General features: G+C 39.9%; 2 protein-coding genes and 1 long non-coding RNA gene across 8 annotated transcripts in view; 1 reads left to right on the forward strand and 2 right to left on the reverse strand.

Moving 5' to 3' along the window:
- Positions 1-4,419: 4,419 nt before the first annotated feature.
- Positions 4,420-6,931, reverse strand: MYF5 (myogenic factor 5). Its single transcript, XM_063076101.1, has 3 exons — positions 6,152-6,931; positions 5,258-5,333; positions 4,420-4,800 (listed from the first exon to the last, which is right to left on the reverse strand). Exons 1-3 carry the CDS (start codon positions 6,650-6,652, stop codon positions 4,610-4,612), a joined length of 768 nt encoding a protein of 255 aa, XP_062932171.1. The 5' UTR covers positions 6,653-6,931; the 3' UTR covers positions 4,420-4,609.
- A 7,071-nt stretch (positions 6,932-14,002) lies between these two features.
- MYF6 (myogenic factor 6) lies at positions 14,003-16,084 on the reverse strand. The gene is made up of 3 exons (XM_063075853.1): positions 15,373-16,084; positions 14,994-15,084; positions 14,003-14,717 (listed from the first exon to the last, which is right to left on the reverse strand). The coding sequence occupies exons 1-3, from the start codon at positions 15,889-15,891 to the stop codon at positions 14,599-14,601; spliced, it is 729 nt and encodes a 242-aa protein (XP_062931923.1). The 5' UTR covers positions 15,892-16,084; the 3' UTR covers positions 14,003-14,598.
- A 305-nt stretch (positions 16,085-16,389) lies between these two features.
- The window catches only part of LOC134360983 (uncharacterized), a 55,072-nt gene continuing 47,020 nt past the window's right edge, over positions 16,390-24,441 (forward strand). For 3 of the 6 annotated variants that reach the window (XR_010021375.1, XR_010021377.1, XR_010021372.1), the window contains exon 1: positions 16,390-16,510. This is a non-coding gene — a long non-coding RNA (uncharacterized LOC134360983). Of the gene's footprint in view, positions 16,511-17,404; positions 17,504-20,572; positions 20,697-24,441 lie in introns of all 6 variants that reach the window. The other 3 variants (XR_010021373.1, XR_010021374.1, XR_010021376.1) reach the window with 3 other exon arrangements.

Consider the following 24,441-nt stretch of genomic DNA (forward strand, 5'->3'; position numbering starts at 1 on the left):
TGATCAGACGAATATTTTGAGACAATTGCTCTGGCTGCGAGAGAAGAGATCGAAGAGTGGTATTATGAAAGATTATTTCTGTTTCAATCAACAAAATTCCCACTCATACTGATATAAAAGAAAAGATCATTTGTTGGTTCCAAAATTGTCAAGCATAGCCAAGAATAGATGTTCAGGCATTTTAGAATCTGGATGCTCAATGATGTTTTCAGGAACATATCTCCCTGCATCACAGCTCTGCTTTCTACTGTGCTGGCTTATATTTAGGCAAGATCTTCTCACCTGGGGGTGAGATGACAGCTGGCAGCCTAGAGTCAAAAATCTCATATATCATCCCCCCTGCAGAAAAAGAACCTCCTTTTCCATTAATATATCACAGACTGACACTTATTGAACAAATTGGGTCACATATCCATCCATAAAACAATCATTTGGTCAAGGAAGAGAATACACTCATGGTCAAGGCTGAATGGCTTGCTCACTTCTGGAGCCAGGTGGTACTGTCAATCCTACTGGAACAAAAATGACCTTAGAAGAGGAAAAAGACAGTCCCCACAGAAAAACTTGGATGCTGTGACCAGAAGAGGGAGATCCAGAGTAATTATTTAAGAATAGATTAAGAGGATCTTATGCTATTCCTGGAGAGAGATAGGCATAGTTTGGAATAAGGGTAGAGATCTGGATGATATTTAGGTGAGTGATATTTAGGTGAGTAAATTCATAGGATTTTCTAATGAATTAGATGAAAGAGTAAGAGAGATAGAGATATCAGGAATATGTTCTAGATTTCATGTTTACATTACTGGTGTTGTTACCACTGAGGGAGTCAAAATTGAAAGGGGGCCAGGTTTAGAAGTAGGGAGAGAGGGGAAAGAAGACCAGTTTAATTTGTAATATATTGAGTTGGAGATGCCATTAAGACTTCCAAGAGATGTTAAGAAGACAGTTGTATATACAGGACTAAAAACCAGCTAAGACATCTGACCTAGAGGTGTAAGCTTGCCAAAGACTAGAACAGTCTACTGTTTTGAGGGTTATCGGTGATTATGGACAGTGATAGAGGCAGAAGCCATATTACACTCAGGGGAATGAGTAAAAGGTAAGGAAACAGAGACTGTAAGTATATACCAGTCACTGTGGTAGATTCAATACGGATACAAATTCATTACTATTTCCTCCACTGATATGTGGAGTTTAATGTGCTTCTCTTTGATTCTGGGACAGGCTTAGTGACTTGCTTTACCAGAAGAATGCAACAAAAGTAATGCTCTGAGACTTTCAATGCTAAGTCATAAGAAGCCTTGTAACTTCTGCCTGAGCCTCTTCGAAGATGTGTTGTTGTGAAACCCAAATAGCCAGCTGTGTGTTCTTGGACAAATTATCAATCTCCTTAAGCCTCAGTTTCCTTATTTGCATAACAATAAGCACCCCAAATTTGCTAGTTGTTGCTTTATCATTATTCCCTACCTAATCTGCAATGAAGTGAATTAAGTAGCATAAAGGGAGGTAGAATTTGGTTTATTTTTCCCTTTACAATGAATTAATTTTATAAGATTGTAACAATATAGTGATTTTAGTGGTCACTATTTATAATCTTATCATAAGCTAAATCACTAATCAACTAAAATATCTATAATCAAACTTCTTAGAGCAAACAAGTTTGGTGTCCTGTGCTTTTTTGGACAAGATGTGGGAACATTCAGGGGTGATAGTTTCAGGGGTGCTTTGCCATTCGAGTGGAGCTTTTCTGAAGTTACAAATAGCTGCACTCTTAGTATCATTCCCAGAAATGCCACCTCCGCAAGTCAGAGAATTAAATTACCACTTTAACCTAGTAACTGTTATAACTCCAAAGAAAGAGTCTCAGGAAATACCACTCTCAGATTAAGTATTTGTGAGAATATGATTTTAAAGTTAAACTTATGGGTATAAGATAGCCACCAATTTTATCTGATTTGAATCTTTCAAAAAGAAACATCTGAGACACTGTGAGTCATGTAGCAACTTGCTTTCAAATACGCTTACCAATTTCCATAACCTCACTGGATTCCATTTTCATATGTAACTCAGCAAGCTTGCATTTCCCAGGAATGAGGAGAAAATAGGCTCTTTTGACTCTCATTTCCTGGTAAACTTCTCATCATCAGATATGCAGACAGGGAAGAGAACATTGCCCTGGTTACTCCTAGAAATTTGACTGTTGGTTGGTTGAATATTTTCCACCAGCTGAGGTAGTGTGGTCTGCTACAAACATAAAGGCCGCCCAGCTATTCATTCCAGACTTATAGATGGCAAAATTCTACTTAAATCTTTTATTGGTTTCACTCCTTCCCCCCACTTTCTTGGGGAAAAGAAGACTTTTCCAGGTATGAATCATTGGAAAGCCAATTTCCAAAAGCCCCTTATTCAAAAAGAAGTATATGTGACTGCAAATGTGTTGTGCTGAGCCACTTACTGAGTAGACATCAGCCTTCAGTGTCAGTACATTGGAAGTGGGATTAATTGAAGCTGGCATGGAGAGTATTGTTTATATCATATGTTGATCACCACCTGTATTAAATCCAGATCCCTGGAAAAGCTCTAACTACTTTGAATCATTATAATATTCCCTGAGAATATCGAATACGATGGCAAAAGTTATAGAAGTAATTAAGATTTGCTAAGAAAAAAATTATTTTCATTCACTCGGACTAAAAATTTCATTATATTTTCTGCTCAATTTTATTAAATGGAACAGAAGATGGCAAATCGTTTGAAAGTTGAACTTAAAAAAACAAACCAATACTTGAATAGCTTTTTTCTTTCTGATTCTACTAAGAACAACAAATCTCCAACCTCTCCACAGAAGCATCAAAAGGAGAAAATGTACCTAGCACAATGTCTAACAAAAGTGAATAGCTCAAACTTATGTTGAAACTATATATGAATCTCTATCACGTCCTCTTGAATTCTCTTCACCTAAAATCCTCACACTGAATCTGAATCACAGATTTAAAAAAGACTTGTCTGTGTGCTAAAATCAGCATCCCATTTCAGGCCATTATGCTAACAGAGTGAGAGTGGACACACTACCTTTTTTTAACTCAGCCGTTCTCTCTCCTTATGCGATGATATATTAATATATATAACCACAAGCCTTTAGCAATTTTAGACTAATGTACAAATTAGAGGGTGAAGCAATTAACTGTGTTTGTTCTCTTTGAACAGCTACTTTAGATGCTTCAAGGATATTTCTTTTTTATCTCTCTCAATGGTAAGCTTGTGAGAATTATCCCGATGATTGTCTCAACCTAATTTTCCACTTAATCATTCTGGGATTTGTTTTTATCTCAATTCTTTCTGGAGGAGATCTAAAGTGATTAACAATAAGAGAAACATGTTCATTTCACATACACATGCACACACACACACAATAGGACTCTAACATAAAATGTAAAAGGCTGTGAAAAGGAGGAAGACAACTGCAATCTGCTTTAATTTACTGTGGTGTGTAAGTTTTCTTACGCTGGCACTCTACCAACACAAAAAATCAGCCCAACAGCGTAAAATCTTTTATTGACAATATTAGCATATTAATTTACTTCCTACAGATAGGTAGGAAATTAAATATGATGTAATTCATGATTTCTAATGCCCTGTATGTATTGAAATGATGTCATGTTGTACAGTCTCTTTGTTTAAATAAATGTTATTGTCCTGAATAACTTCTACTTCCCCTTCACACACACACACACAACTTGATTTTATATGGGACCATAAAAAGATAAAGCAAAATTTCATTTAGCAGGCTCCCTTGAAGTATGTTTAAAATATGATATTTTCATTTGTGACATCAACAGGACCTAAACGTTCCATGAGATGATAAATATTCAGATTTATCGATAGAGCTAACTGTTTGATTTTTTTCAGCCCAGCCTTAAAGATTTCATGTCAATGACTGCTGATTCCATTAGGGGTATTCTTTTAAAAAGTCATGAACCAAAATGTTTCTTGTAGTAGACAATTTTATTTATGGTGGAATTTCCAAAATTTCTTATATCTTGAAATTATCCACAAAGTACTATTTTGTGCTTACATTAAAAAGATGCATTTCTTATAAGAAAAGATCAAAATATATACCATTAGGCAGTATCGTTATATTTTTATTTAATACAATATAACCAAAGGATTAAAGAGAAAAGCAAAAGTTAAATATATTTAAAGTTCCCTGTAACTGATTCTCAGCTTTCCTAGTGTTCTGAAGGAAAAAAATGAAGACCTAAACAGAGATAATATTTTGATGACAATATTTATAAAAATATATATATATATAAGTTAAGCATTGCAACAAGCTACCTTCAAAGACTTGCTCTCTATCAGAAATAATATTGTTGTAACTACGTATCTAAAGCAAAGAAGAAAAAGAAAAACAAAGAAAAATGAGAAAGTATTAATTGCAATGGTGACTTTTTAGTTAAATACACTTTCTTATAAAGTGGCAAGATAATATTTACAAATTTACAACTGAAATCTCTATATACAGGTTGCCTTGGTTTGGGACTTTTTGGGGCCTCCTTCCTCCTGTGTAATGGGCCCTCCTGGAAGAACTGATCTAGGCTTAGTATTTAGTTCATAGCACATGATAGATAAGCCTGGAACTAGAGGCCCCTGGAGTTGTAGGCTGTGAATCAGTGCTGGCAACTGGAGAGAGAGAGGCCGGGTCCTGGAGAGGCAACCCAGGTTGCTCTGAAGAGGTGATCCGATCCACTATGCTGGATAAGCAATCCAAGCTGGACAGGGAGCTTTTATCTGTGGCATATACTAAGGATACAAGGAAAAAAAAAATCATTGCAAAAAAATTATTCCCAGATAGACAGACTTGCTTATGTTGCCCCTTAAACTGTAGGTCAGCTCCTTTGACACCCACAGGTCAGGTGGTCACAGAAATCCAGATGTAGAAATTTGCAGCAAATATCTGACAATTCTTGGGAGTGGTAGAGGGAAGTAGGGAAGCCCCCTGGTAATATTTCGAGCAAAAGTGTTCGTGCGTGCGTGTGTGTGTGTGTGTGTGTGTGTGTGTGTTTGTGTGTGTGTGTGTGTGTGTGTGTTGTATCTGTTAGGGATTCTGGAGCAGAAAATGTGCATCTATTTTGCTCTGCTAAGGCTTCCCCATTTCCATCCCTTCCCCAATACTACCTGGAAAAACAGATCTGCTTTGATAGGCTGAATTTTGAGGTTGAACTGCTCTTTAAACTCCTCAGAAGTGACCAGTTCTTACCATTTGATACATCAGGACAGTAGACGCTGTCAAAACTGCTACTCTTTCTGGACCAGACAGGACTATTACACTCAGGCTACAAAACAAGACACAGAAGAAGTTTGTTTTAAGGTCTGGGCAAAAGATGCCCTGACCTAGAGTGAGGCAGTACTTGCCCACCAGCTCCATAAAGTGACCACTCTCAATCACCTTCGTTGCCTTGATTTAGGAAGGGCAAGCCCTTTCCAAATTCCCAGGACACCAAGGTCAATCTCTGTGCCTGAAGGAGCGGAGAGCAGCAGCAAAGGGAAGAGGGGGGTGGAATTCAGCAGCAATGTGCGTTGGGTTAACCATGCAAAATGGATTGGAGTAGAAGGAAGCCACACTAATTCAGGGACAGAACACTTTCCCAGGGCAAAAACACATTAAAATCTGGCAGCGCTGGAGTAAACGCCCTGTGAAAAGAATGCATCAACATCTCCTTCCAGCCGGGCCTCAGCAGAGCAAGAACTGGGACCATGCGGTATTTCTTTCCATTTCTTCATTAAGTTATAAACTGTGGGGCACTGGGAGCTTCAGATAATTAATTGCCTTTTGATGTTTGTGTATGGCAGGGTCTACTGGGGGGATATTTTGGGAATAAACTGAGTAAGAAGTTTGATCATACACAGCCACCTATCTCACATGCCAAGCCTCAACTACAATGTACACCTAGAACCTGGTAGGAAGTCAGACTAAAATCTTGCTCAACAGCAATCTGTTTCCTGACATCTTTCTAAATGTAGACACCTCTCTTCTCTAAAAACAACTCAGCAACTCCTCCACCCCACGTCCCCACTACCTGTGGGTTAAATGAGGTGTAAGGATTTTTAGAAAAGATTGGGGCAGCCGAGTAGGTCCCAGAGCTTCGCTTACCATGCCATCAGAGCAGTTGGAGGTGGGGCTGGTGGGCTCGGAGCAACTCTGTCCGGGCAGGCTGTAGTAGTTCTCCACCTGCTCCCTCAGCAACTCCTGCAGGCTCTCGATGTAGCGGATGGCGTTCCTGAGGATCTCCACCTTGGGCAGCCTCTGGTTGGGGTTGGTGGTGGTGCACCTCTTGAGCGTCTCGAAAGCCTGGTTGACCCTCTTCAGGCGTCTCCGCTCACGCATGGTGGCTGCCTTCCGCCGGTCCATGGTGGTGGCCTTCCTCTTGCACGCTTTGCAGGCCCACATGAGGCAGTGGCCAGCCTGGTGGTGCCCGGTAGGCGCTCGCACGTGCTCGTCCTCGTCGGAACCCTGCAACTCTGCTTTGTGCGCCCCGAAAGCAGCCACTCGCGGCTCAAAATCATCCCCAAACTCACCTTCAGGGGACGGGATGCAGGAGCCGTCGTAGAAGTACTCAGAAGGCGAGAACTGGCAACCGTCCATCATGTCCATCCTGCCGAGAGGCCGGCGGTGCACCTGGACCACAGTGAGAGCGACAGGGGAGAACCGGGAGCCAGGAGCGACTGCGGGAGGGCAGATCCCGGGCGGAGCTCCTGGTCGGTTTCTCGGGTAATTAACAAGGGCAGACTCCTGTCGGCCTGGATCTGCAGGCCGGGGTTGGGGCTCTTTTTATATTCTTGGGCGAGGGAGGCCGGCCCCCGTGTCCGGGCACTATTAGCATATCCCACCGCAACCCCCGCGGGGGCTGTCTGGGCAAACCTCCGCCTTTCCTCCTGGGACAATTTGCTGTTTACTGCCCCGTTTGACGCTAATGGTTTTACTGCATTTCTGCTGGGGCGAGACGGCTCTGCAACCTGCCCACTTGCACTCTCTAGTTACCCTAAACCAAGGGGTCACTTAGTGTTACACACAAAACGAACGAAGGAAGTCCAACGTTCTGCAACTGCTCACCCATTTAAAGACAATAATAAATAGAACTCCCTTTCAACCGACCTGCCCTCCCAATATCGGACACGAGGAATAACCTCGTTTTTAGGTGTTTGTTTCTCTTCTGCGCAAACCTTAGTTATCTCAGGAATTTTTTTTTTTCAGTCACTGGACTGAATAACGGTTGCTGAAAACTTGAAGTGACACTTTCAATCCTGGAGTGGATTAGAGTTTGTTTTCTTAAATCTATTTTGTATAGATTGAGATGATCAGATTGTCATTTTCATAGGCTGTATGTTATTGGGGATAGGTGGAGAGATTCCTTTTGCCAAGGCAGTCCTGGCTCTGAGTTCTCCCTATAAATCTGCTCATCTAAAAGTAGGTGGTCACAGGTGGTCACAGGAGGGCCAGGTGACCAGGAACACTTCTCTCTTCTTACTTCCTTTCTTTCCCCCTTGTGCACACATTTGCTGAACGCCTCCTCCTTTGTGCCAGGCCTTTGCTAGACCCTGAGCAGGACAGAGATCTGCAGTGAAAGTGTCTCTAAGATGTGTAATCAAGCCCAATTTTAGATGGCAAACTCCCTTTCCTGGGGCGAGTCTCCCTCTCTTTCTGCTCCGCCCTGTGATTTCTACAGACTAAACAGCCAAGCTGGGCTTTGGGGTCGCTAATTTTCTGCTTTCAGGCAAACTAACACCGTTACAGATGCGTCCCAGCTGCTGGCACAGCAATCCTCACTCGTGTAAAATTTCCAACTCCTCAAATCCGGAGTAACTTCACACACTTTGGAGACAAAACCCTTCCAGTAAAGCAATTGCAGCAGTCTTTGAAACTTTGGTGGGTAGGAGAGAGGGAAGGGCTGCTATTTAAATGAGAATGAATCTATTAATCAACTTTTACCAATCCTTCTCCACTCTTAACCCACTTTCAGATCACTTGGGTTGAGAAAGTGCTGTTTATATTTAAGAAAAACACTTGTTTAAAGTCTATACAAATAGTTTGGGGTTTTGAACCAGGGCTTCTTGCCCTATTAAAAGAAGAGGAAGTGTTTTCAACTTGACCTAGGGTCAGCCAGTCCAATAAGTGTTGTGGCTCCAAAGTTATTGGGGGAGGCAAGCTTTCCTTTGTATTATTTTTTCATGAAATGATTTTCCTAAAGCAAACCCGGATGGCTGATCTGGCCTCTGTGGAAGCCAGAGAAGTACAGTACTACCTTTTTCAGGATGCACTCTTCTTTCCAAAGTAAAGGCTCTGAAAACCAGGGGTGGGAGAGGGACAATGTCAGTTACTAAGGTTTGCTAGCTATGCCCATCACTGTTCTCTCTCCCCTGTCCTGACATCCCTAAGACAAAGATACCCCCTGAAAATCAGGCTCCTTCTCACACCAATGGGTTGCTTAATCGTCTGGCGAGTGGGAAATCCATCTGCACCTTATTTAGGGCTATTAATAAGTCTATGCCTTTGAAATGAATACGGTACCCAGGGCTACACCAGACACAAGAGTCAAGTTCCTGAAGTACCTGGGCACAGCCTAAGACTCCATCCACACTGATGGACACATTCAAACACACAGCACGTTGCTACCTCTGAAATACAATAACGGGTAGATATTCCCACCCAGGAATTCTCAGCCAAGTCCCACAGGCTCTGGTCAGCAACCATACAACCACTGTTTTTGGCTATGGAGTCCACACGTTAGCACCTTTGGCACAGCTAAAACAGAGTTGTGATTTGGATACAAATAAACTTGGTCTGTGAAGTTTAAGTGAAAGATAGAGGCTACACTTCTGCTCACATTTCAACTAATTTCTGAAAGCACTAGAAGTACTTTGTACCCGATCCCCTCTGCACGGTGTATTAATAGCTAACAATTAGGGAGCGTTTTCTCTCTGCCAAGCACTGTTCTCAGCCCTTTCCATGTATTAACTCAATTAATACTCCCAAAAAACCCTGTGAGAGCTATGTTTGAACTCATTTTTTAGAAGAAGGTAATGGAAGCTCACGGGACTAGGTGATTTGCCCCAGGGCACACAGGATTGGAAACTAGGCATCCCGTCATGAGAGTTCCCTTTCTTGGAGGTGATTTTCTTTGTGTTCTTCAATTCGGGCTCCGCGCACTTCCTTAGCAAGTCAGAGCAGAATCGCCACAGCTCGCTCCTCCGCTTCTTCCCCTTGGCTCCCGTGCCCGGGAAGACGCTGTCACTCAGGAGCTCTGTCAGTAGCCGGAGTTCTCAGAGGTGAGGGCTGTCTTTGGTAAGGTGATCTCAAAACAAATTCACAGGAGTGCCGCGGGCCAGTGGAACTAAAGAAGCCGAGAAAACACAAGCGCCCAGCGGCTTAATGGGACTTGCGAGGGGGCAAACCGGGTCCGGGGTTGAGGGCCCTTGGGACTCAAGTGCTGAAAATAGGATCTCAGAGCACCAAAGTAAAAAACGAGGCAAAACTTTTCAACCGCTCTCAGGGGCGAGAAAAGAAAAGAGATCGAAAAATGGTTGTCTGTATGCAAAGAAGGACGGAAGCCGGCGCCTCGAAGGTGACTGGGGACCCCCAATTCAGGACAGGTTCTGCTGCCCTTTTCTCAGGGGAGATCTTGACGGAGAAAAATGGGGAACTGGGTGAGCAAGACAGAGAAAAACAATTTTTTTGAGTGGGGAAATTAAACAGGGAAGCATGGGAAAAGTTAAAAAATTGCTTTCTTTCAAAAAGATCTACTAGTTATCTATGTGCCCTCTTGGACTCAAAATCAGACTAAATTGGCTTTTGCTCTTCACAGAATGAACATATAATGTTTTCCACTATTTCTCCAATTTTTTACAGAGTTAATTTTTTACAGAGAAAACTCACATTTATTTTATATGTAAACAGTTTGTGAGAAATGATATTCCAACACTGTCTGCTAGGAAACTTCATGGTAGGCAGATGAAAACTCAGCCACACCTGGTGTTGTAAATGAATAGCTACCAAGGTTCTGGTGAAGTAGATAGACAGTTTATTCACCTTCCCCCCCTCCCCCATTTTACATTCTGAACAAAAATAAGTGCACGTTTAATTTTATTAAAATGAAACTTACAAACAGGTTTTAATTGCAATGAATTTTAAGTAATCACCAAGTTTTTTTTTTTTTTCTCCTCCTACAGAACCTATTTTATTTTAAGCATTATGGCAACAAATTAGTGTTGATGGACAGACCACACCAGCAAAATGATACTCATGGCTTTCTTTCCTAGTAAATTTGAACCATCCTAAAAATCCTGCATTATTGAAAATTCTCCATGCTTCTCTTAGAGGGAGAGATGGAATATACATAGAAAGATAAATCCACTTCAATTCATTTCTGCCCCTACCTGCATACAACTCTTGGATAAAGGAGTTGATCTTGAGATTTTTGCTTATTATAGATGACTTCACAATATGCCAAACAACTTCAAACTGCTATTCGCTCTGGGAATGAGGCACACCTAAGTAAACACATTAGTACCTGCCAGAGCTGCTGGAAGAATTTGTGGAGAAGACAGCTGAGGAAGACATTGGCCTCTGCTTGAATTCGAAGACTCCCAGGAGAGATCAAAGCCCTAAGTAAGGACATTTAGCAGCCTTGAGAGTAGAGAAAGTAACCAGTTCTTACAGCATTATCTTTGTTCTAGCACATGGCACTGCCATTCCATCTCACAGACTGACTCTGAACTAGGCTTACAAAAAACTGCTTTTTTCAGAGTGAAACCTCTAGGACTGAGCATCATTTTTTATAAATTTAATTAACTTAAAGGAGTAACTGGAGGAGTGTGCGGGAGAAAGGTCTCGATGGCTTGGCTCTTGAAAATATCGTGTTATTGCTAATTAACTAATGCATTGGATTAGATGAGATATTTACAGTTTAAACTAAAATATTTTTTTAAAAATCCAGGTACAGTGTTGTGGAAGAGGGATTTTGAAACAAAGGAATGGCATGAAATACTGCTAAAAGAAAAGCAGTACTGGGTATGTTCTTCTAACTTGAAGTCAAAAATATCTTAATAAGGGTAGAAGCCACTTTTAGCACCCGTAGCTTTCTCTGCCAGTCTCAAGAGTAGTTGGGAACACTGAATTTTGGCATTCTCTCCACCCTCAAAATATATGAAAGAGTTTAGGAAACAAACAAAAAAAATGAGTCCACCAGACATAAGTGGATTTCCACAATGTTCATTCAGGCTCAGAATTCAATGATCCAAGTATGATAATTAAAGTTAGTTTGAGAAAGCTGACATTTGACATTCCACATATAATTTCTACAGTAATATAACAAAGAAAGCCACTCATTACTTTATACTTGAAAATTTTATTCCTGTCTCTAGAAAGAAGCTCAGATTCAATCCTAAATTTCTTATCTTTACCAAGTTATTATGTCTTGATTTTCTGCTTCCACAGTCCTGTTTGTTTTAGCTTTGGTCTTGGTAAAGATTATCATCATTAATATCAAACAAAAACATTTTAATTGCAAACACACCAAGGATTTCATTGGAAAGCCTAACATGTCAGCTACAGCAGTGGAGGTCACATGAAGTCTTTGGGAAATATTTGCTCTATTTAACGAAGAGACTTCTATAGGCAAACTTATTCCAAACAATTTCTCAAGTTACCCAGCTAAGACAGATAGAGAGGATTTGGTTTGCAAAGACTGAATAAAATCCATCAACAAGTAAAGTCCATGAATTGATAAAAAGCATTCTGCTGCTGAGCAGTTTATAACACAAATCTTATAAATCTATGTACATATAGTAAATGAGTTCACCTGGTCAGTTATATTTTTTTAGTTGTGTAATGAATTTGATTTTTAAAACTATAGGTGTGTATACATACATTTTAGGGCAAATCTCTATTGATTCTCAGGGAAAAAAATAATAGATATATAAGAAGCATGATTAATAAATATACACACCACTCAGACATTCACACATGTTCTGATTATATAATTTGAAAAGCCTTACTTATTAAAGTTACTGCTTTAATTTGGAGTTCGCTAGCTAGCAACTCTTGAGAAAGAGCTTTTGGAAAGCAATTGTCAAAGAGAGCCAAATTATCCTACAGATCATAAAATGTTTCCAATCAATTTCCCAAGACTTCGCCTTAAGGGTGCATGGTGGTTGAAGTGCAGGCTTGAATCCATTGGTAATCACCTGGCTTTGAGTCTTGGATCCCAAGTATCCTATTCTCTAAAGCAGAGGTAGTAATAGTACCTCTCTCACTGGTTGTTGTAGGACTACCAGTTAATATGTAAATTGCTAAGAATGGCTCATTCATTAATATGTAAAATACTAAGAATGGCTCATTCATGTTGCTGCTGTTTTCATTGTTATTAATACTCTCCACAGCTAGAGCCAGCAAGAGCTGAAGGAACTATTGCTTTTGATGGAAGCAAAGCCTCTTGATGATCAATTTAGATTTACTAACGAAAAAATAAAGAGAGCTGACATCTAGTATTTACTTTGTACCTTGTTTTGGCTAAACATTTTACCATGTGTCATCTCAGTGAATCTTCACAACCCCAGGAGTTAGGCATATTATTACTGTTCCCATTGTCTTATAAATGAGGAAACAGGACTAAGAATCAGCAGTGACTAGCCCAGGTCTACACAGGAGCAACCTGGATTCAATTTAGGTAGTCAGTCCCCACAGAGGCTCAGCAGTTTACATCCACTAACCCTCCTACTTGCTTCTCTCAAACCTTTAAAAGGGATTACAGGCCAATGTCAATTTTCTCTATGAACCTTTCTGCATCTTAAAAGTATTTTAGAAGACACTCAAATTAGCCATATGATCAGAAAACAAACTTAACTATTACCCCCAGGAAGAGGCCTTCTTTTCTGAGATGAAAAAGGGGCAAGATACAACTTCATGCCTGCAGGGGGCGCTGACTATGGTGATGGTTGGAACTTGCGTGGTGCGCTCTAGAAAGGTCCGGCCCTCGGAGGTTTAGGAAGCCAGGTTAGGACTGGGAAATGCTGGATTCGATTTGATTTTTACGTCTGTGAGCTGAAGACTAGCTGTAGGGAACAGATAGAAGTTAGGGGTCGGGGGACAGGGAGTGAAGGGGCCATTTACAGAATGTGAGAGAGAAGTAGGGGTTCAACAGAAATGGCTCACTTCTCTCTTCTCCTTCCTTCCCCACTGCGTTTCTTGGTGGTCGTTTCTTCCTGAGGTTACAGGATAAACAATCCTGGTACACGCTGTAAAATCCTCACGCTGAGGAGCTCCTGGGGCTTCCAGCCTCTCTGGGGCTTTGCTGTTTGGCCCAGCTAAGAGGTTTCATGTGTGTTGTTGTCTTTGGCCCTCAACCATTTAACCCTTCCCTCTCGAAGCAATCCTTCCTTCAAAGAAGCCTGCCTCACCTCGAGAGACAGATTGTCCCTTCTTTTATCCTTCTATTTGAAAAACAAACCCAGGCCAAACAAGGCCTTGAGGATATTCCATCTTGCTAGGGACCAGTCTAGTTCAAGAAAACTGGGAGGAGGCCAGAGATGTGACTCAGAGTCCAGTGCATCCCCTGAGTACTCCAGATCAACGCTTGACGCTTCAAGAAGGGAGCCACTTGGAAAGGCAAAGAGGGAAAGTAATTTGGGCTAAATTACTGAAGATCTTTTAGGGAAATAAGCAAAGAGTTTTCGTGTGGTAATTTCTTGCAACAAGATTTTACTAGATTGAAAATTCAATTGTAAATCTCACCCAGATCTCAGGTATAGGATGGTTAAAAAAAAAAAAAATGCTGATAAAAGAAAAAGGGCAGATTCCTTCTGGACACTCCACTTCCAATCACAAGTGTGAGGTCTGCATGAGATAGAAAAGCGCCTAATTTAATACAGACAAAGGAAAACAACCCATTTTCCTCCCTTTAAATCATCCTTAAAGGAAACACCCAAATAAATGGGCTTGTGTGATGTCTAAATTAAAATATGGCTCCTCTTTATTTTTGTACATATGCCGTCAAACATATTTTTCCAGTTGAATTAACTTAGGACAACCTTTGTTCATATATAAACTTATGTTTAATATTACGATACCAGGATCCTCACACATTTTATATACAATACGTCATTCCACATTTAAGATATATTTCTTAGGTTTACATAAAAAATGAAAGTACTTAGACTATTTACAAAAATATATTAAATACCACTATCAATAAATGCAACGATCCCACTTTGCTTTAGACAGGAATGAACTTCTTTTGAATATGGCACAAAAGGATGACCATAATAAAAGTTAATATATTACAAAACCAAACAAACAAAAACAAAATAAGGGTACTAGACCTAAGCCACTCGCGGTTCCAAAAAATAAAAGCCGAAAGCCGAAAGGCTTTTTCATTTGAGCGTGCACACAGTCTCCCAGAAGTTTGTGAATCTATCCCCTTCCCTTTCAAAAGCTGCTGGGTCTGGGCTCCTACATAAGAATGTACTGTGACTTAAAGGATTCGGCGAAGGAGGGTGGCTGAGATCTTCCTGCTGCGGGGAGCAGGACCCAGGCGCCGGCCGGAGTTACTTCTCCACCACCTCCTCCACGCAGGGGAGTTTGCGTTCCTCCGAGGAAATACTGTCCACGATGGAAGAAAGGCATCGAAGGCTACTCGAGGCCGACGAGTCAATGCTTGCTCCTCCTGAGCGCAGAAAACAAACACACACACACACACACACACACACACACACACACACACACACACGTCACAGCACCCGAGGAAGGAAGAGCGAGGCAGCTCCGCGCCCCGCGCGAGGCCGCTTTGGCTGCGCGGGAGGACGGGGTCCCTGCGCGCAACGAGCGCCCTTCTCGCAGGTCGTGTCCCTGCTCCCCCTTCGAGCCCTTTGTGCCCGGAACCAGCACCCCAGCGCCCTCCCGGGATTCTCTAGCGCAGCCCACTGCCTTTCTTTTACTTTACCTTCCTTAGCAGTTATCACGAGCCCCCTGGAATGATCCGAAACACTTGGCCACTGGGAGCTGCAGGTGCGCAGGAAATCCGCACCCTCAAGCTAGAGGGAAAACCAAGGCAGCAGCAGATTAGGGGAGAAACGTCGGTTCCGGGGGGGTGGGGGCGCCTTATGGGGGTGTCCTCCCTGCTTCCTCGGGCCCGGTACGCATTTCCTGCCTACTGCAGGCACCCGGGCTTCTTGGGTCACCGGGGGTTCATTAGAGAGGGAGCAGGAGGGGCGGGCGAGAAAGGGGGAAGGGAAAAGAGACCAAGCAGCTGGAGGTTAAGGCCCTGAGGAAGGCTTTTAATCAGCCTTTGCATTCCCTGCCCCGGCAGCATCTGGGCTTACATTTTCTTGCTTGGGTCTGTAGCTGAAGGGGTCCACCCCTAGCTCCTGCATTTTATCCTGCTGGTCCAGTCGGTGCAGCAGGTCCTGCAGCCGCTCAATGTAGCTGATGGCGCTCCGCAGAATCTCCACCTTGGGCAGCCTTTGGTTGGGGTTGGCCACAGTCCGCCGCTTCAGTGCCTCGAAGGCCTCGTTGATTTTCTTTAGCCTCCTCCTTTCGCGCAGGGTGGCAGCTTTCCGCCGGTCGGTGGGTGCAGATTTTCTCTTGCAGGTTTTGCAAGCCCAGATCAGACACTGGCCGGGGCAGTGGGGAGGCTGCAGGCCCGGGGGCGCCAGGACATGTTCCTCTCCGCTGCTATCGCTCCCGGCTTCCGGGGGCATTTGGTCCTGGCAGGGGGACAGGGTACCATCACTCCCTGGATACAAAGGAGAGCCCTCTGCCACTTCCAACGGCTGCAGAGTAACATTTTCTCCATCCAAGTAGAAGAAATAGGAGCCAGTTTCAAAAAGGTCCATCATCATGTTCTCCTCCTTGGCCTCTGACTCGATCTAACTGGGTGATGGACTCAAAAACCCAGAGGAACCACCCAGATGGCATTTAATTAGTGCGGTGACATAAGACGACCCAGCTTTATATATAGTAGCTCCTGAAACTCAATCCAACTTTTAGCTGTCATGGAGCATCAGTCTCCCGATGTGATTACAGCTAGTGCTCTCTAGAACATCTAGTTTGAGAGAAAACTGAGAAGTGTCACCACCCAGAGTGATGTGACAATCTATATGCAGAACAGGTTAAAGCAAAATACACAGAGAGACTCACATAATTTAAACAAAGCATTGAACGCTTCCATTTTGGACCGTTTAGATGCTAACCTGCTTACAGGACAACTTCTAAACAACTGGGGATTAACACTGCCTCGTTCCCCTCCCCCTGGGCTCCTCTGAATTCTAAGTATAGACCCATGATGAAAGATTGCAAAAGCAATAGCCATTGCTCTAAAATAGCCTGGTTAATATTTGCAGAGTGGTTCAGCTCCTTTCTCTCCTGCCTGTCCAAAAAGATGTTATTCCTGTGATTAAAACCATTACAGTCCTCCAAAGGTTATATGTGACTTTCAGGCTTCAGCCTCAATAGAAGCAGGTAAATCTCTTTCCTCTCTTTTACTAAGGCTATACGCTGATTCGGGAGCTGAAGGGGGTGGCTGAAGGGTGCTCACAACCCATGTTACTGTATGAAATGAATCTCTGGATCCTTCCATAGAGACCTTCCTTGGCTGTCCCTTTTTATTGGAGAAGGGCAGCTAAGATCTGAATTCTCTACCCTCCTGTGGTAAAGCAGTAGTACATATGAAGTAAAGGGTGGGATAGAAGATGGGGATATGATACATGTGATAACTCCTCCTGAAAAATAATTTTAGTGAAAGCAAGACTTATGTCATAGCTACTTGGTATTTTAGGGTTCACTGTGGCCCACTCTAAGGTGCCTCTGTTATAGCTCCTTATAGCTCCTGTTATACATGCCGTGTGTAAATTGCTTTTCCATTTGCATTCTAGCTATCCATTGAATCCATATAAGCCGTTTGATAGGATTTGGTTGAGAAAGGTAGCAACAAAGTCACAAGCAAGGAAAGACAATTTTTGATTGCAGCCTGCCTATGTACAGTTCGAGAGACAGTACAATCCAAAGGTGAAATGCAAGGGCACTAGATCCCAGAGAAGTCTCTTAAGTCCTAGTTAGGGTGATTTCTATTTATCTGTCCGTGGCTAAGTACTAGGTCTTGATTTCTTCAAGAAATAGTGGTTGGCTTGTAGAGTATTACTGAAGATTTCATTTAATGATATCATGGATGTGAAGCATATAGCGTATAGCTGCTTGATGAACATTAGTTATCACTCATAGAAAAAGCTATGTAAGGGCTAAGACCAATTCTTATGAAGTAAGGCACTGCTGTTGGAGAGGTTTTTCCCCCTATCTCTTTTGTTATTGTTTTGTTTTCCTTTCTCTTCCTTTCCTTCCTTTCTTTTTCCCTCCTAGAGTTCTGGAAGAACTCCCTCTACCTATAAGTGGCCTTTGCGATGATAGTCAACGTTGGTTTTGGTACTTACAGTCAGTACCTGAAAATTAGATGAAAACGTAAGGTTTTATTCTACCCCAAGCAATGATGAGTGTAGTTATGTTCCCTATGATTTCATTTTTTAAATGAATAAAAATGATTACCTAGTGTAATGATAAATACGCTAGTTATTCTGGTTTGATCATCACATGTTGTACACAAGTATTGACAGTTAACTCTGTACCCCACAAATATGTAATATCAATTATGTTTCAATAAACGAATAAAGACAATGCATGGAATCAACTGTCAGATAATTTGGGAACTAGCTAAATTTTACTGAAGTTGCTTATTCCAGAAGATAATACTTCACAGTCTCTACTGAGCCACAGATTTGGGATATTAAATTTTGACATTTTGAGTTGTTTTTATGTTTTTGTTATTGTGCATCTGCATAATTCCTTACCAAATCTGAGAACTATTCTTAGGTTTTGGGAAGAGTAGAAAGCACTGGGAAGATTTATAAGAAGCCAGTACTTCTTTTGTGATATTCTCTTCTATTTCTACCAATCCCCTGGTTGCCTAAGTCAGCAATTAAGACTACAGCAGATTGAAGGCCTCAACAACTCAGTGTATATGAGGGCCCTTCAAAAAGTTCATGGAAAGATTTGTATTATCTTTTAATTCTATTTTTTTTCACAAACTTTTTGAAGTAGCTCATAATCTGCCATCTGTTATGGAAAGTTAGCTTGTGCTTTTAACCACACTCTGTACTGTCTCAAAAAATAGAATTTGAAAAGTTATTTTTTAACTAGTAGACTATAGCATTATTACCCCAATCATTAAGATAACAATGAGTGAAATTCATTTATTCAACAATTATTGGATACGTACTAAGTGCCAGATAGTGTCCTGGGTGCTAAGAATAAAGCATTAAAAAAGATCCTTCTTCTCATGGAGTTTGAATGTAGAGGGGTAAGTTAAATTGACAAAGAGACAAAAAATGGGAGAAATAGCCTTGAAATTGGCATCTGGAATACAGTTCGTTTTTGGCCTGTGAGGACTCAGTCAACCCTAATATCTCAAATCTTCAGATGTTTCATCCATAAAATTAGTATAATGACAAAAGATGTACGTACTCTCAAGGGTTCTTAGGAAGATAAAATTTTCTAAAATATGAAATCACTTAAAAACGTAGCATACCTTATTAAAGTACTTTTACTATTGGAATTATTAGTTACAGAGAAAAATGAGATAAGAAATATCACTACTGTGGAATTGTGAAGGTTGGGTAATAGAAGTAACATTTACAGGACTGCCATTCTTAAACTGGCCTACTTTTAAAAGCTATTAGGTAGATGTTAGAGAGGCTACGCATCAGGAACCTGTTAAGAAATATGAAAGTTTGCTTTTTTCCTTTTCTATTTTCTTCATTCAAGTGTTGCCACTGAAGAAGCAGCCAGTTTAGAAGTGTAGAAAGAGAAGATTCTAAAAAAAAAAAGTAGAGCAAGTTTTGGGGTGCTGACCCAGAGCAACCCCCTAGACAGAGGAGGCTTTTCTTTGTGTAAAGTCAACCTTCCCCTATTGAATTGTTGTTGTTTTCGATTAAATTACAGAACCCCTTTCCTAACGTGCTCTAGAAATCAGGCCAGTAAAATTGGCATTACTATTCATCTTGGTTTAAACAGATTTTTCCCTTTTTTGTTGTTATTTTGGGGGTTGAGGACAAAAGGTGGAAAGGAGAGAACAAGAAAATGCCAGCTTGGGAAATAACCATCCTTTATTAGATTATGTCAATGGGAAAATACGCACTGATTCTGAGTAACTAACCAGTGAACTCTTGGAACTCAAACTGTTTACAAAATGTGAGATGCCTGTAATTGCAATTACATTATTTCTCAGTACTTGGGAGACAGAGACTTTGACAAGTGGCCAAAACATGTTTATGTAAATTGAATTACTCCAAGATTTAAATAGTTCAAATGCAGTTTTTTAAATTATGGAAAAAGTAAATGATAATAAGGGGATAATTATATTATCATTAATAAATCACTTCAAGACCCTAGAGTTCATTCATAATAAAATCTGAAAGAAGGTTAGTTACAGAATTGAAAGTTTTCACATAGTTTACCACCCTATTATTCTTACTTCATGCTTAATTATTCATAAGTGCATTTTCTTTTCATCATCTCAGAAACAGCTTGAATGTGTCCAATTCTTCTTCTCTGTGGAAAAGAGTGGGAAGGAAAAGGCTTATGGCTAGCTCAGCTAACAGTGGGTTTAAGTTATGAGCCTTTGGGAAAGTGGCGTATGTGGTGGAAAGAGAACAGAGCTTTGGAAGCAAGACAGAAGCTAAGTTCTAGCCGTTCTTAATTATGTGTACCAAGCCTCAGTTTAATGAGAGATTAAATGGCACATATAATACATACATCACAGGCTTGTTGTTAGCAATAAATGAAAGAATATCTGTTTAGTCCATGATCTGGAATATGTACTCAACTAATATTAATTCTCTTCCTTCTTTTACTCAATTCATAAGGCTTCTGATTGAAATAGACATAGTGAATTCACAGAAAAACCTGGATTTGGTGAGAAAGATGATTAAGACAAATTTGGGGATTTATTTGTGCTAATGGTGTAACAAAAGTGAAAATATTGAAACTAATGACTAATCTAATAATACTATTTCACGTATTTTTACTCTCAATTAATTTCAAGTTTACTGGGGTACAAAGACACTAAAAATCACACCAATGAATAACTGAATTAGGAACTTTGAAGAAAAGGAATGCAGTTCTAAAAAAGTATATAACAGTGAGGTATCTGTCCTGATCAGAAAGGTTGAGAAAGGGTGGCTTAAGATAGAAATTCCTGAGATGTTGGGTTGGTATTTTTAGGGGACAAAGTTGAAGCTTTTTTGGAAAACCTGTGTATTTGGTTGGTGGGGACCGTAGGAGTAACCTCAAGGAAGGAACAGACAAAGAGATATTGATGAGAATGTTGTCAGAAACTGGTGATATCTTGGGGATTTAGCTATATTGCTACAGAGCTGGTTTCAAAGAAAGCAGTTACAGTCATAGCTGAGAAGGTAGAACTGAGGGCTGGGCAGAAGATAATCATCTTTTTTTGTTGTTTTTTCCATCTATGAGAAAACAGAGAGAAGAAGGAATAGAGAGACGGGAGAGGAGAGAAAGAGAATGAACAGAAGTCAGTCTAGCCCACAGAGAGAGAGGTCAACTAGCAGAGACAGCGAATTACCCTAAAGAACAGAAGGTAAAGGAAGCGTTCACTGACTGAAAGGCAAAATTCAGAGGAGGCAGATTAGTGCTTTAAATTTGTGGCCACTGAGTAACATGAACCTGTGCACCTGTAATTTACCGAATCTGCAGACAGTTTGTGCCCAGAGATTCCCGAACACTGTGGTAAAAATAGTTTTGCACTTAGACTGACAGGACATTTGAGTCACTTCAGAGGACATGGGGGAGGGGCACCAACCAAGCAGAGAAAAGGAACAATATTAAAGGCGAATCGTCTGCAATCTCCAGATGGTGGCAGTGACAAGTTATGCATAGAAAGGGGGTTGGATCTTGATTAGGGAGGGCTTTGGTTGCCAGGTCTGCTGTGGAGCAGCCTTTTAAAAACATCCTCAAAGGCATGAGTCTAGGACAAGCAGAGCAGGAGCCAGAGAGACTGCTCTTCAGTTCTTTCAAGAAATGCATTTTTTGTTCTTTGCTCTCACCCTGGATTCCCATTCAATTTGAGGGCAGGAACACGGGGTCCACATTGACCTGTGTTCAGTTCAGATACTGGCTGCAAAATGGCACTTTAAGGAGGTTGCTGCTCATTTCTTATTTCCTAGGCATAATTTCTAGAGAAGAAGATGATAAAAGCTCTTCTACCTGAGAAACACTCCTTCCTTGGTACAAAATGATGAAGTCCTCCTCATAATTTGGTACCTCCCTTCTCCCCTTTTCATTCGGATTTCTGAATTTGAGAGTAAAGTTTGTGAAGCACTAGAATTCTTCCAGTTTAAGTATTACTTTCTGGTAAGTGACCAACTGGCTGAACACTGGTTTGCTTAGTAATGAACGGGTCCCCAGGAGGCCTGACTTTCAGCATAAAACTGAGAAAATCCCAGGTAAATCAGAACGAGTTGGTTACCCTATTTCCCAGAAAAACACTACAGATGCTTACATATGTCTATTCATAAATAAGAACTATATACAGAGTGTAGTATGTAAAGTAAACTTAAAAAAAAAAAAAAAAAAAAAAGACTGTGCTTACAAGCATGAGATTTGATGTTAGGCCCAGCTCTGCCACTTGCTAATCATTAGACCTTGGGCAAGTTTATAACTTCTCTAAGTGTTGATGAACTTGTCTGTAAAATGGAAATAGCATTTTTTTATAAGGTTGTTTTAAAGATTAAAATGATGTCAATAAAACACAATGTACAGTGTCCAGCACATAGTAAACCCTCAATATAAATTAGTTTTATATTATTTAACCTGTGATTGAAGAAAAGAAAAAAAAATCCATCCACTTGTCACCCCAATAAATTAAACTTGTTGCTTTTTTGTTTGTTTTCTATATGAACAGAATTTTATGTAATATTATGTAGTGTTTACGTTATATTATATAATTTAAAAATATAACTACAATGCAATATTATGTACATATTGCCTTTTTCACTTAAAATATTACATAAACATTTTTTTCATGATATTATATAGAACTAATATTCAAAATGTCTAAGATATATGAAATGATTTTTTTAATCTTATTTAAGTCTTTTAAAAATGAAATGAATCATGATATTCAGATGATACAAATTATAGCAGTGTCTGGTGTTACTAGCTTGCTGAGTTAAACAGATGTCTGGAGTGTAGAATAGTTGACCAAGTATTTTGTTACTGCCCTCCAACTGGCTGGTTGTGACATATTGCCCAAAATGGTTGGTGCTTTAATGCCTATGTCAGGGCCTAACATGACAAACAGTCACCACTGTACAAACACATTTATTGTATAATGTTTCTCTACCAGTTTAGAAAAAAAAAAAAAGAACTTGTTTAATCAGATATATACACACATCTCACACTTTTTCAGAAGCCCAGACATTTTTGTCTATGGATAATACGTGTGAGTTTTCTAGGTTAGTAAGTGATAGGAAGATGCCAAAAGTTATACTATGTTTAAATTGCACGTAATCTGGAGCTTTTAAAGTACACACTCAACATGTGCAACATGTTCAACATTTAACAGGTCATATAAAAATGAATCATATTAAATTTTATCTCCCCTGATTTCATGATCTGGGCTAGATGTTGTGATATTAGAAAGGCCTTGCTATAAAATTTCACAATATAAGTACAATCTTTTTTAAGCCTTTTAAATTTAATTTTTAATTTTCCCATATATAAGTATCACGAGATTTAAGCTGCTTGAATTATAGCAATATAACATCTAAGAATTGGTGGTTTTAAATAAAATAAAATGTAGCAATACACTTGTATATGTTTTTTATTTTGTAAAGTTGTAGCTGTTATTCAACTATGAAAAGAAAATAAAGATGTGGGCCCTGTGTTGAAGTGCTTTAAATGAATAGTTTCATTACATCTTCACAATATTTTACCAAATATGTTATATAATTGTGTTCATTTTAAAGAGGGAGAAAGGAAAACAATAAGAAGTAAATTTATTTGCCCAAGATCACATGCAATGAATTAAAGCCTGGCTCCCATAGCAGTGATTTATATAACCAAAAATAAGTTCTTATTCTGAAGCTCCTTATATTGACCAGAAGAATAGTCTTCTAGGGGCAACCTAAGTTAGAGGAACTTTGAGCATTTTTTTTTTTTTTTTGGCAGGGTGGAGGGTAGTGGCAAAGCGGGGGGGAATCTGCCAGGTAATTTTTGTTTTTACTATTCTGTGGCCAAAAGAGTCAGTGTTGATAACTGATGGAGTGTTGATAACTGATGGTTATTTGAATCTGTGTCCTGTCTCATTAAGAAATAATGATTTTTCATGTACACTACCAGATACAGGCAGCCTGTCCCAGAGGTCACAAAATAGATGCTCAAATTAAGACGCCTGGAACACACAGCCTATCTCATTATTTTAAAACACACAGTGAGAAGCAAAGGAAAAGAAAGTGAATACTTCAGCATACTTAGGATAGGGTAAAAGTGGAGTGGAGAGACATTATCCAAGTCCCGAGTTATGGAATGCTAATATGTCCTATCTTTCTCTTTTCCACATCAGTCTGCCCCACTTAAGAAGTTACAAGGACTAGGGCCGAGAATGAGCAAGGGATCTCAGCAGATGGAAGGTGTCTGAACCCAATACACAGATGCTCTGATACCTAGATAAAACAATTTAAACATTTTAAGCTATTTTAACTATTTTAAATAGTTTTTTGGCTAGATACCTAGCCAAAAGCTATAGTGCACCTATAGGAGAGTCTGTTCTAATTGGGCATCCCATATTTGGAGGATATTATGCTCTTTTGAGATTGAGATATCTAAATGCAATTGTGGTCAATGGAAATAAAGAGAAAAATAAAAACAGTGATGTTATCTATCTATTTCTACAAAAAAAGCAAATGGAAAAGGCATTCTAGGATCTTTTGGAAGAGCAATTTTTGTTTTTTAAATTCTACCATAATTCAGATATGCTGAAACAAATTAAATTTTCATATAATTTTTTGATATATTTGGTTTATTAGTATGAATTACTTTGAAGTTTAACACATTATTTCATGTCAGCCATTCTTTATAGTGAAATCTCTTTCATATAATGTCTTCCTAAGACAGAGATGGAATACACTTCAAATTTCAATCAGTGTTAATTATGATTTTAGTCAGATTTAATAATCAAGAAAAATATTTTTTTACTTTTATTACTATTTATTTATTAGGGGACAAAATAGAGAGAATTTAGTTCTAAATGAGATTATTACTGAAAAAGGGTAAAACTTAAAATATTGTAGTTTTAAATATTTTAACTCACTTAGAAGTAGGTT

The sequence above is a fragment of the Cynocephalus volans genome, chromosome 12 (genome assembly GCF_027409185.1).
Source record: "Cynocephalus volans isolate mCynVol1 chromosome 12, mCynVol1.pri, whole genome shotgun sequence".
In the NCBI taxonomy this organism is placed as follows: domain Eukaryota; kingdom Metazoa; phylum Chordata; class Mammalia; order Dermoptera; family Cynocephalidae; genus Cynocephalus; species Cynocephalus volans.

Coding starts and splice junctions, on each gene's coding strand:
- MYF5 (XM_063076101.1), bottom strand. CDS start 6,652: ATGGACATGATGGACGGTTGCCAGTTCTCGCCTTCTGAGTACTTCTAC. Junction 5,334..6,151: donor CCAACTGCTCTGATGGCATG/GTAAGCGAAGCT, acceptor CTTGTTTTGTAG/CCTGAGTGTAATAGTCCTGT. Junction 4,801..5,257: donor CTGTCCTGATGTATCAAATG/GTAAGAACTGGT, acceptor TTGTATCCTTAG/TATATGCCACAGATAAAAGC.
- MYF6 (XM_063075853.1), bottom strand. CDS start 15,891: ATGATGATGGACCTTTTTGAAACTGGCTCCTATTTCTTCTACTTGGAT. Junction 15,085..15,372: donor ACAGACCCAAGCAAGAAAAT/GTAAGCCCAGAT, acceptor TTTTCCCTCTAG/CTTGAGGGTGCGGATTTCCT. Junction 14,718..14,993: donor CGTGATAACTGCTAAGGAAG/GTAAAGTAAAAG, acceptor TTCTGCGCTCAG/GAGGAGCAAGCATTGACTCG.